The 12,935-nt window shown below is 37.9% G+C and overlaps 1 protein-coding gene across 3 annotated transcripts in view; it reads right to left on the bottom strand.

The window, feature by feature from the left end:
* The window catches only part of LOC127977045 (guanine nucleotide-binding protein G(o) subunit alpha), an 82,434-nt gene extending 69,729 nt beyond the window's left edge, over positions 1 to 12,705 (bottom strand). Inside the window, exons 1-2 of one of the 3 annotated variants that reach the window (XM_052581721.1) lie at positions 12,194 to 12,705; positions 12,013 to 12,055 (exon numbers count right to left, since the gene is read on the bottom strand). In XM_052581721.1, the coding sequence (XP_052437681.1) occupies positions 12,013 to 12,055; positions 12,194 to 12,311 (161 nt within the window). In that variant the 5' untranslated portion in view covers positions 12,312 to 12,705. The remainder of the gene's footprint in view (positions 1 to 12,012; positions 12,056 to 12,193) is intronic. The other 2 variants (XM_052581723.1, XM_052581722.1) reach the window with 2 other exon arrangements.
* Between the last annotated feature and the right edge of the window lie 230 nt (positions 12,706 to 12,935).

Raw genomic sequence — 12,935 nt, 5'->3', positions numbered from 1 at the left:
TCTGTCAACACATAAAAGCAGCATTAAATTACAGCAACTATAAAGATAACTATACCTATAACTATATTAGCATTCACACCAGCAGATGATAACATTCTGTTTATTATAAGCATGTACTGCAGTTATATTGTCTGCCGCTTTAAATGCTTGAGCTCATTAAAATCGGATGGATTCTGATTGGCTGTCAATGCATCATTCATCAGCTTGGGAAAAAAACTTGTTCTGAAAGTACTATATGGTTTCTCAGGTGTTATTACTATAGTTGTAGATACGTATGGACTTCCTTGTTCTTACATAATGAGAATGATTAGTAAAACTCTGAATAGGCCTGCACGTTACAGCTGTGATTGGCTTTTCTTCTCTATTATGATGTTCGTACGAGTGAAATGGCTTCTCAAATGAGAAAAAAATATAAGCCAAGGTTTTGTCCATTGGGAGTTGACTGAATTCTTGACTTTGCTAATTACTGCAATCTCATGTGAGTGACAGGTTGATGGAGGGGAGGCTTTATTGTTCTGCCCTCGTGCCAGTGAACACGGCATCAGAGAGGAGATGCCAGTTTGAGGGAAAGGGGAAATAAATGGTTTTGATAAGGACTACAAGGCCACGTGCATTTAAAGAGATTCTGTCATTAATTAATCACCCTCATGTCATTCCAAACCCCTAAGACCTTATTTCATCTTCAGAACAAAAATTAAGTTATTTTTGATGAAATCCAAGAATTTTCTGACCCTGCATAGACAGCAACACAAATGACACGTTCAAGGCCCATAAAGGTAGTAAGTACAAAATTAAAATAGTCCAAGTGACATCAGTGGGACTATTTTAATAGTGTCCTCACTACCTTTCTGGGCTTTAATTTGTGTTCTGAAGATGAATGAAGGTCTTATGGGTTTGTAATGACATGACAGAATTAATTTTTGGGGTGAACTTTAAAATGATGTGCATCAAAAAGAAAAAAAAAAATTATAACAAACAATTCCATAAAATGGAATTCCATAATATGGAATGTTTATAACGAAACATTCAATAAAAATAATTAAATAAGTAAAGTAAGTAACTTTTATTTATATAGCATATTAAACATAGCAAAACTATCCAAAGTGCTGAACAATGTAAAATAAAATTAAAAGAGAAAAGGAAACATGCATTCACTAAGATTTGACTGATTGGCCTCATTATTATTCACTCTATACCTACATAATACGATATTCAGCCTAATATAAATTTTTCTGCACCCACTCAGGCTTAGTTGTATAAGTGAAATGAAAAGTAATTTCATAAGTGGAGAAATTTACATTAATATTTTAATGTAAGCTTTATAGTATCATCCTCTGATGATTCATACCAGTCATTTATTTAGATAAATTGGGTCAATTTTAATTTCATATTGCTTAAAAGCTGGAAGTGGTTATTAGTACCAGACTAGCAGGTTACTATGGATATGAATACAAAATATTACTCTCACCCAGACATATTCAACCTTCGTCCTGTACACTGCCCCCAGCCAACCCCCTGATTCACTCCCACTTTTCCTCTGATTCACAGTTCAGAGTAACTACCCATCCCCCTTTACTTACTCTAGGCCATTTGTCATCCTCTATTCATGGCGGCCATTGTCATCTCCATGGCAACAGAGTGAAGAAAAGAAGGAGGGAATGCATGTTCATTAAATATGGTAGCACATCCTCAGCAGTCACCAGAGGAACGTGCACATACCAATGCAAAGCACCTGCATTAGTTATGGACCACAATTTCACACTGTAAGAGTCAAACCATCAGCTGTTCCTGACAAATGATGACACATGTGATTACCGTAAGCGATGGGGCAACATCTGTAGTTTTCAGTCAGTAAAAGGGAAGCGGACACTGCAAAAGCAGAAATGTTCCACCTCGTATGTCTGTGTGAACAAAAGGCCTCAGGCGTAGTCCCTACTTCATCTGCAATTATACCTTAATTAAAAGTTTATTTTTTAGAGGGAAGTCGTGGCCTAGTGGTTAGAGAGTTTGACTCCTAACCCTAAGGTTGTGGGTTTGAGTAACCTAAGGCGATACCACGACTGAGGTACCATTGAGTAAGGCTCCGAACCCCCAACTGCTCCCTGGGTGCCGCAGCGTAAATGGCCTCCCACTGCTCCGGGTGTGTGTTCACGGTGTGTGTGTGTGTTCACTGCTGTGTGTGTGTGCACTTCGATGGGTTAAATGCAGAGCACGAATTCTGAGTATGGGTTACCATAGTTGGCTGTATGTCATGTCACTTTCATTTTCACTTTCACGTAATACCCAAGCTCCATTTGTGTTTCTTTGTGTGTGAACATGTTTGCTCCCCAGGGCCAAAGGTTGCTGGAAACCATCAACAGACAGACCTATGTATACTCATAGTCACCAGGTTAAGGTTACAATGTTAAACACATGGCAAAACACAGTCAAAGCAGAATGCAATTAACACTCTTCACACACATCATCCCACAACAGACTTTTCATCAGTACCCCACTAACACTTGCAAATAAGGAAATTATTTCCACACAGCTAGGTGTGAAAGACCAAATTGTGTGACATTTTAACATTTAAAAGTTCACCTGAAAATGAAAATTCTTTTACCCACCCTCATAGTCGTTCCAAATGTATATGCTAATCTTTAAGTACATTTACGATTGAATAAGAAAAAAAAATTAATCAATCTCGATAAATATCTTTTCCATATAACAACCATATAAGTACAGTTGTACAGACTACTTTTATAGTTTTTTGGAGCTCAACAGCTTTTGGACACTATGACAAATAAACACAGCCTTGGTTAACATAAGAGACCTCTTTAAAAATCATAAATGTTATAGACCCCAAACTTGTGAATGGTAGTAAATATAAGGCTTTAATATAAGGCACTCCCCCCACCAATTCCACCATAAGGAGAGTTCACATTGCACTGTCATGCTTTAAATCAGCTGTCCCGATCAGATCAGCAGACCCTCCCTGACTGTCTCCCCAATAAAGCTCTTGTGTTGGTGTTGAAGGGGCTGGACTAGGACCTGCTTCATGGCCCAACACAAACACCTCACTAAGACAAAGATCTTTTGTTATTATCACCAGCACATGGGTCAGCCAGAACTCTCCACACCACAAGTGCATATGGACCCACCACAGAGAGACCAAAAGAGACGGAGGCAAGGGTTACTAAAGGGTTCAGGGAATCACTTGACATTCCGGCCCCACTATTTCCCACTCTCCTGTTCATCCTTTAATTTTCAGAAGGCACCAACTCTCTAACCAGCAAAAAAAGATTTGCTTGTGTGTGTGTGACGGAGTAGGAAATATAGAGAAAGAGACCATTTTTGCCTGAGCTAAACCCTTCTCACTTCCTCTCTCTGCTTTTTTTTTTTTTTTTTTATTTACAATAAATGAGAACAGAATTACTGTGCAATATCTTAATTCTAAACACACAAAGGATATGACTCCTTAAAGCAGGTTGAAACAAAGAGTGGGGATTTATTTTCAAATATTGTGCTATTTTAGTTCCCAAAACACCACCATTATTCTCGTGTCAAAGATCTATTAGTAGTTACATTAAGGAATAAAATAGTGTTAAAACAGTGTTTTTCAATGACCAGTTTTAAAACAGTCATATCTGACTCCTATTTATTTACTATTTATTTGTTTAATGCTGCTTATGTACATGCATTTACCAAAATAAATGAATAAAATAAAAACAATAAATAAAAAAGAAGCTTAATACAGGGGAATATTCGACAAATAATTCATGATATGTCACTTAATATAAAGTTTTGTGAGGAAAAGGCATGTAATTTTCTGGCTATAGACAAAACAAGCTAAAAATCATTTTTAGCTACGAATTTAAGAGTTTTTTTATCGCATTTTACTGACTAGAAAATCAAGATTTTCACTGGCTATTTGAGTAGCATGAAAAACAAAATGGTTATTCAAACAAGCAACAAATTGTATTATAAGAAAGTGTGTAAATAACACTGAATCGCTTACATCTCTGCACTTTCTTGTTTGTGATGAAAAAAGAATTTGAGATTGAAGATGCAGTCAGTAAGAGACTGCACTGAATGACTTCAGTGTTCTGTGTGGGGATGAATGTGTTAACACAGTGCTGTCAAACGATTAATCATGATAAATTGCATCCAAAATAAAGGTTTTTGTTTACATAATATATGTGTGCTGCTGTATATTTATTATGCATATATAAAAGCACTCACATGCATGTATATATTTCAGAAAAAAATTGTTTATATATTAAATATATATATTATATTATATTGATATACATATATACATGTACATATTTTAAAATATATACTATGTATGTGTATTTATGTATACATAATAAATATACACAGTACATACACATATGTAAATAAAAACTTATTTTTGAACAATGCATTCATAAGCTCAACAGAGATTGTGTGAAAAGATATAATGTTCATTGCTGCAAACTAGGCATAAAAAGAAATCTGATGCAATGTGAGCAATTCTACAGTGAATGAAAATGAAATAAAATGAAATGCTGCAATGGACAATCTTCATTAATTTCACATTTAACTTTAATTATGACAGTCATAATAGATCTAACTAAATTGTGCAGGGTCTTTTTTTTCGGACATTCTTCTTTTTTTGGGGGGGGGGGGGGGGGGGGGGGGTGGGGGGTCAGTTTGGTGGCATTTTATCCCCAAATCTGCCTTTAATTTTCCAATTCTGATATACATTTGCCAACCTGACCATGATATATAAAGGTCAGTGATTTTACAATAGAAACCTTGGCATGGTATATATGATCTGAATGTTGCATGTTTAACTGTCTGAATTTGTGGGGTTGATGACTTTGCATACCCAGTAGCATTCACAAATCAGATGCAAAATGCATGCTGCAATGGCACAGGTATAGAAACAAATAAACGCATATTGAATAAATATCTAAGAGGGCCATTTGGAGAGCAAACCACCTCAGAAGAATTGAGGTGTGTCTTGTTAACAGTCACACAGTGTCTGTGGGCCGAGCCAGAGGGGATCACAGCAGAGTATTACAGCCAGAGCTCTGGGAAATCAACGCATGAGAACCATTTGTTCTCCCTGTGCTCAGTCAACTCCAATCACATCACCTAAACACATGAAACCCCTCTATTACAGAGGGACAGAAAGCCAGAAGATCACAAAGAGAAGCAAAAATGGACGGGGAAGCTATCATTTGTTCAGTTAATTTCACCAGCATGTGTGTTTCATCAGAGCTCCTTCCCTTTCCCTTTCTATAGTGACTCAGAACTTCCCCAAATACACAGATATTATGGTTTGCAAGTGTGCCTAGTCACAGTCCCACCCAAACCCACCGCACTTGCAATGCTTGGAAGATTAAAATATGTCATTTTTCTATAGAAAGATTTCCAAGTAGAAAAAATCAGACGTTAAGCTGTTGTGTAAATTACCTTGTAATCTGCATACTGCACACTATTGCATTTGCCAATAACAGAGCCAGCAGCACTGCAGTCACATGCAAGGGTGCTTTGTGTCAATGCTAATTTTCTTTGTTTGCATTAAAATAGGCTTCACCCACCCAAACAACCCTCTTCAACTTACATCTGCTATGAAGCCTTGAACAATAAAACTAAAAACATGCAGGGTTCAGTAAAGGTTTAAGTTAAACCCAATAGTGTCAGAGAATACACCTACTACTCTTAAAAGGATAACTAAAGCCGCGTTTCCACCACAAAAACTTTCCCCAGGAACTAAGGACTTTGGGCCGGTACTGTTTGTGTTTCCACTGCAGGAACAAGGATATAAATAAATAGTGGTCGGCCGATATATGGCAAAGGCCGATATATCGGCCAATATTTTGCAATGTTCAAATATCAGCATCCGCCAATAAGTTTTTCTGCTTGGCCCATGTGTTCGAGGCAGGACATTTATTTTGACGGCATGTCAGACTTTTATTTTAATGGCGCTGAGAAAGGCAGTGCCTGAGCGGAGCGCATACAGATCACACTCGTTTACTGTCATTGTTAACAGTTCAGTCTAATAAGGATATAAATCTGTCTAATAATCATAACAGAATGGTTAAACAAAGGAATTAATGTATACAAAAAGTATTATTATTTTTATTATTATTGCATAGTTTAAATGAAAACGAAAAAAGGTAGCAGTGTTTCATATATTTCATCTTACTGTAAATACAAAGAGGAAAATTGCAGTAGCCAAGGCGAGCTGACTGACGTTATCAAGTACGCTGCTGTTTGCAGAATTAGACCATGATGGAAATGCAGACAGCAACAGGTCTGGGGAGAAAAAGTTCCCGGGACAAATTGTTCCAGGTAATTTCTATGTAAAAGCGGCTTAAAGCAACCAAACACATAGGCCTATGTATGATTTTAGATCATTTAAGTAATGGATTTCCTGTACCATTTATGCACTTTGCAATATTAAATTATCATGTCTCAAATTGGGAAGCACTGATATTAAAATGTTCTCAACAATAATCAGATAATTTTAAACTATGAATAGTCATTATTAAAATTTTATTTATATAATAAAAAATAAAAAATAATTTAAATTGTTAATATTTTATTTATACAATCAGTTATTTTACAGGTTGCTACAGGCTAATTTAGGCATCACAATATACAATATGTAAAACCTGAATTTAGAGATTTAATTAAGATTCAATTTAACAAGATTAAAGAAATTAAGCATGAAAAATTTTATTTCCAATATCAATAGATACTGTTAAATAAAACAAAAAAATAATAAACCAATCAACCATATCAATCAATATACTCTGCATCCAAACTAACCAAAATAAATATATATACATGTACACGATTAAAAAAAATAATGGTTTCAAAAGTAGATTTTCACAACACTGCCATAGAAGAACCAGTTTTGGTTCCCCAACGCACCTTTCAATGAACAGTTTTTAAAACAACCATTTTTTTCTTAGTGTGAAGACTATTTTAATAATCTAAAAGAAAAATGTTCCATTTCAATTAACGTTTTGTGGAACGAAAAGATTACATGGATGGTAAAGGTTCTTTGTGGAACCATTGATGCCAATAAAGAACCTTTATTTTTTGAGTTTATATATAAAATGTATACACATACACAACAGGAGCAAAAGTCTTATTGTTATTTATAAATACTCAAATCCAGAGTATCGCAATCGAAATTTAGACTGCTGTAGAGCTGAAGTTCCACTTCCAGGAGAAGTGAAACACTCTCATCTACACTGTATCACTATTTTTGATGTATCTCACAGTATTCTTCATCTTAACCTCAAAAATCAGATGCCAGTCACTCAACAAATAACGTTCTCTAGACACTAGAGACATAATGTTTCATGCTCGGCTACTCGAGTACATGGCCAGAGTTTAGCTTCATGGCTGTACAGATGGAGTGTAACTGAACAGCTGGGTCCTCTGCTTCAACCCTTCAATTAGCCAGCTACAGGACAGCCCAGCATATTGCATACTGCATAGATCACTGTAGAAAAAACAAACATTTTTAATCCTATCCAGCAGCAGAAGTCTGCTTTTAAAGGATAATATTACGAGTGGCCTTGGATTACAGTTCATAGATTAGACAACAGAACAGAGTTGATTAGATGGGAGAACAGTCTAAATTAGTGCTTTCACAACTCATTGTTACTACAGAAGAAAAGTCATCTACTCAGCGTTTACTTTATGTGACTCATAATATTCTCCACATCTGAAATTTTCTTCTTAGTTTTTTAAAGAGTCCAGCATTATTCACAAAGACTTTGTTACTGAGATTTCTTCACATATCCATTTTTAGATTCAGTCTACATTACTTAAAGTTTTTGTCAGGTTATGGGCAACACTTGATTGGTTTCAGAGTGGTTTGCAAGTATTTTGGCTGGTATTTTCACTTCAAATAAACTTTGATGTCTGACGTCTGCAAAATCAGCACAGTTCCTTTATTAAATGATTTGTGAATGCAAACATGTAACAAACATTTTTTTACCATAACATTTTACTGTACACTAACTTTTAGGTCAGTTTTTTGAAAGTCTCTTATGCTCCCCAGGGCAGCATTTATTTGATCAAAATAGAGCTAATATAAATTTAGGCTACTATACAACAAAAATCTACAATTTAAAATAACTGTTTTATATTTTATTCTTCAATGTCACATGATCCTTCAGAAATCATTCTGATATGCTGATTTGGTGCTCAAGAAACATTCTTATTTTCAATGTTCAAAACCGTTGTGCTGCTTAATATTTTGGTGGAAATCATGTTTAATTTTCCTCTGGATTCTGGAACTACTAGAAAATTCAAAAGAGGAGCATTGATTTGTAAAATAACATTGTAAATGTCTTTACAGTCCATTTTTTATCCATTTAATATGTCATAGCTAAAAATAAAAGAAAATTCTGACCACAACTTTTAAATAGTAGTGCACAAAATATTATCATTAATGATCAGGTTTAACATGTTAAACATCCTTATAAACATGACCTGATGACATATGGCTTAAATATACCACAATCGGCATGTAAAGGTTGTTCAGTGCACAAATCATGCCTTATAACTTTTCGTATACATTTTATCTGTTTTCTGAAGGCTGCTTTTGATCATCCATGCATGACAAGCGTGGGTGAGGAAGTGACATGCAGGATGATGACACACATGGCTCTGTCTCCAGGGTCTAAGAAACTGTTCTCATCACCATACTTTTTTTCTCTCTCTTTCTCTCCCCCCCCCCCAAACACACAAAATACACCTTCAATCGCTTAGATTTCATTCCCATAGGACTAGCTGCCAGGATGATGAGCGCAGGAACAGAGAGAAAGAGAGAGAGCCATGTATGTGTGATGTGATCATCTATTGAGAGCAGCTTGTGTACACTTAAACACTCCCCTCTCACACTGAACTAATGAAGCAGATGGAAGCACTGTTGCCTGCCTAGAGAACTGCACCATAATCACAGGGTTCACCAACATCTCCCTCTCCTCACACTGCGCCCTCTCTCACCCTCTCACCATCTTTCACACATCACCCAGTTCTCTGGTTTACTCTGACATGTTAAGTGCACACCTCCTTGTTTCAGCCGCCCTTTTCAAGCCATGCAATACACAATACTAAAGGGTAGAAATTATCTAACATACAGTGGAGGTATTTGAAGTGTCTGATTAGCTTGTTGCGATATGAATGTTGGTGTTCTGTTATGTCATTTCCACTATACATCAAAACGGTCCGGCTAAAACCAATGATCTAGTTTCATCGTAGCGCTGCTATTATCACATATATGCATAACATTTTGTGGAGGAAGACACGACAAGACATATGCTTATATTAAATGCTGTCTTCTGGGAAAGCTGGAAGACAAACAGATTTTAAAACTCCTTTTTACTGTACGCATTACATCTACATTAAATGCAATACATTATACTGAAGCTGCATATCCTAAAAAGCATTTTAAGTATGTGATGGTGGTGGAAAATTTAACGATCCAGTTAAACTCAACAAAAGTCCTGAAAAAGCAACTTACTCATGGCGTATTAAAGTAAGAAGCCCAGAGCTACATAGTCCACTCCTTTAGGACCCAAACAGTTTAACCAACTCCATCATGAGACACTCTTATTACCCACTTAAGCACATCAGAGCAACAATGAATCCTTAGAGAGGAAAGAGTCATCACTCTTTGTATGACTTAGAAATATGCCTGAGGCATTAGCTACATTGGCTTAAAAGCAATGGTGAATACTGTCATTTATTTGTTAAGCTGACCAAGCAATTTGAGACTGAAAAAATATATAATTTTGGTTTCTCCTTATCCTCAATCTGAACTCATTCAGCACTGCCAGAAATGATTTACTATCAATGAGAACGTCAATGTTACCTGGTAGTACACATCAAATTTAATTTAGCCTATATGTAGGCCTATGTCCAAGATATCACAACACAAACACTATGCTAGAGAATACTGAAATCAAAATGCATTTTAAATATCTTAGCAATTTATTTGTTTTTTTGCCATGATTAATTTCTGGCTCTGTTAGTCAGCTGATTTTGCTATAATTTGGCAATTGTCTCAATCTAAGCATTGTATTTAGGACATAACAATTTAATGCACAAATGTAATACAAAAGAATCAAGGTACGTAGGTGTTTGGAGAAATAAAATACACCGCACCTCTCTCTGAACACGTGTGAGCAGCGCAAACAACGCACAAATCCATTCCCTGTTTTCCCTCTTGCCGCAGGTTCAACGCTCTTAACGACGGAGAAAACCGACAACGGCCGAAGAAAGCCGATCACAGAAAAAGACTCTGCTGGGCGCTGTCCACCACTGAAACCGCCTGAAATCCACCGATGCTCTATTTTAAAATATATCCGTGCTAATTACATGCGTTTTTCCATTAAAATGGCTTAGGATCGCATTACAAAAGCACCGTATTATAATAATATAGCCAGACCAGATGAATGACATATTCTGAGGGCTTCAGATTTCGATTCGACAAAGGCAGCTTGTGCACACATTTGAGAATGGAGGCGTTTCTCTTCATCGAACGCTTTGCATTGAGCAATAAACTGCGTTTGATACAGCTCGACATCTAAAAATCTCAATTACAATCTAAGACCAATTAGCAATAATCATATACATAATAAGCCTATACGTATTGTTTAACACACCAGGTTCAGAGATGGTGACCATATAAAATAAATTATTGCAAAGCGAGTCAAAGAAGGAAATAACTGGAGGAGCTGCATTTATCAGACAATCAACTGACATCCAAACCGCAAGGTAGATGAACAGATTGTTTTCAGTGAGGCGTAAAGAGAACGTCAGAGCATAAAAATGGCTGTGATGAAGTTGGGCTGACTGGGTGTCAAACCTTCTATCTCCACCATGAGCATCAACCCAACACAGACTGCAAACGCATGAAGGCCTGTTCATGCTGCACCAACGCCATGCACACACAGCCGACAGCATTATCTCCAGGCACCATTTGTCATATAAGCTCTGCCTTCACTATTCTCAGTCAACAGAAGGCTCTTAAAACCGTATTAGCTGCATATAGTAGGGAGTGAGTGATAGTGGGTTTTTGACTAATCAAATTACTTTTACCATTGAAAAATAAAATATGCAGATTCATTTTAATGCATTTATTTCAGATTTTTGGTGCAATAAATTTAGATTGATTATATTAGTAACTATATTTATGTGAATCTAAATGGGAGACATTTTAATTTGGAGCCAGTTTGTTTAAAACACATTTTTCCCACTGCATATTAATAGTTGCTCTGTAACAGATTGAAAACATTACATTAAAAATGAGCACCATTAAGGGGACGCCATTTATCATTGGTCCCAATACTGAAGAACCAATTCGAATAGAAAAGTGGGGATAACGATAAAAAAAATGAAATAATACATATGGTTCAAGTCAGTTATCGGTCTATACTGCATATAATTCAAGTGAAATTATATATTAATCCCTAAAAGGGTGGTAAAATCTAAGGAACAGCCATTTAGTTATCTTCCAGAAGGGCACAGTAGCCACTCTGATTGATTTCTGACGTTTGTCATAGAAGCAAAAGCACAGGAAGACATCAGAGACATCCGTAAACGCTGACAGGATGAAGTGAAATCGGGGTGGAGTGTGCTAGTGTTACTCAGCCGGGTGTGAAGTAGGCTACGCTGTCAGTGGACGCCTATGGAGCATTACACTAAAAGAAACGGTCCCCCAGTTGACTTTCAGCACGATTTTCGTGAACAGCACATCGACGGCGCCTCGTCTTCCCGAGCCCACAATACACATACTGCGGATCTGCCACACCGTACCATCACGCCACGGACAGCTACAATGTATGCAACACGCTACTTGAGAGAGAACTCCTTGAAAATATGGCGGACCTAAGAATTCGCCATCAAGCAATCGAGGGTTTGTTTGTGCGTGGGTGGGTTCGTTTGTGTCTCACACAGCGCACACTGACTGACTGACTGACTGATGGATGTCATTTAAAACATGCCACTTACTTCATCTGTTTCACGATGGTACTTTTCCCAGATTCCCCAGCCCCTGTGGAGAAGAGACAGACACAAGGGAGTAAGATCGCCTGTCAAAAAGAAGCGATTCCTTATATGTATCCCACATTCATCGGCTGAGATGTGTAGGATACAGCTAACGTTAGATTTGACGGGCTCCACTCCGCATTACCTAGTAGGAGCAATTTCACATCTTTAGCAGCAGTGATTCCGTCTTCTTTGAGGTTTTTCTCGATGGCTTTGCTCCTGTCCAGAGCCGCTCTTTCCTCTGCGCTCAGTGTACATCCCATGGCTAGATGAACCTTGGCTCTTTTTTATCTCCAAAACGGTCCGGGTGAGAAATATCCTCGGTGTTTCTTCCTTATCCCTCTCTCTCACACACTCACTCTCTCTCTCCCTGTCGGCGACTAGCTAGAGCATTAAATCCCGTAGAAGACAACGTTGGGCTGGAACATAAGTCTCTGGCGCGCGCTCTCGGACTGTGTAGCAGGGTCGTGGTGCTCGGTCCTCGGGCTGGGAGGTCTCTACTGGGCGGCGGCGGCGGCGGCTGCGAGCGCTGGCATCGTTAGCGTGCGCACAATGGAGGGTCAGTGTGGAGAGAGAGAGAGCGCTGCTGGGCTCGACGCTCTCAGAGACAATCTCGCTGACGTCAGGAGCGGAGCGCGAGAGAGAGAGAGAGCGCGCGCACCAGCGAGCTTTCGAATCGCACACCGTTAAGTACAGCTAGATTTATGCCGTTATCTGCGGGCGGAATAAATGCGTTTATCTCGGTATTTCGCGCAGGGCAAACGCTGTTAAACGATGTGTGTGTGAGCGGGGATGTATGGGATCAGTACGCTACTGTGTGTGTGTGTGTGTGTAAAGCGGATGATTTAAAGCCGATAAACGGGCCCTGGCCACAGGAAGAATCACAG

Source organism: Carassius gibelio, chromosome B18 (genome assembly GCF_023724105.1).
Source record: "Carassius gibelio isolate Cgi1373 ecotype wild population from Czech Republic chromosome B18, carGib1.2-hapl.c, whole genome shotgun sequence".
Lineage (NCBI taxonomy): Eukaryota > Metazoa > Chordata > Actinopteri > Cypriniformes > Cyprinidae > Carassius > Carassius gibelio.
This window is presented reverse-complemented; position numbering and strand designations above follow the sequence as displayed.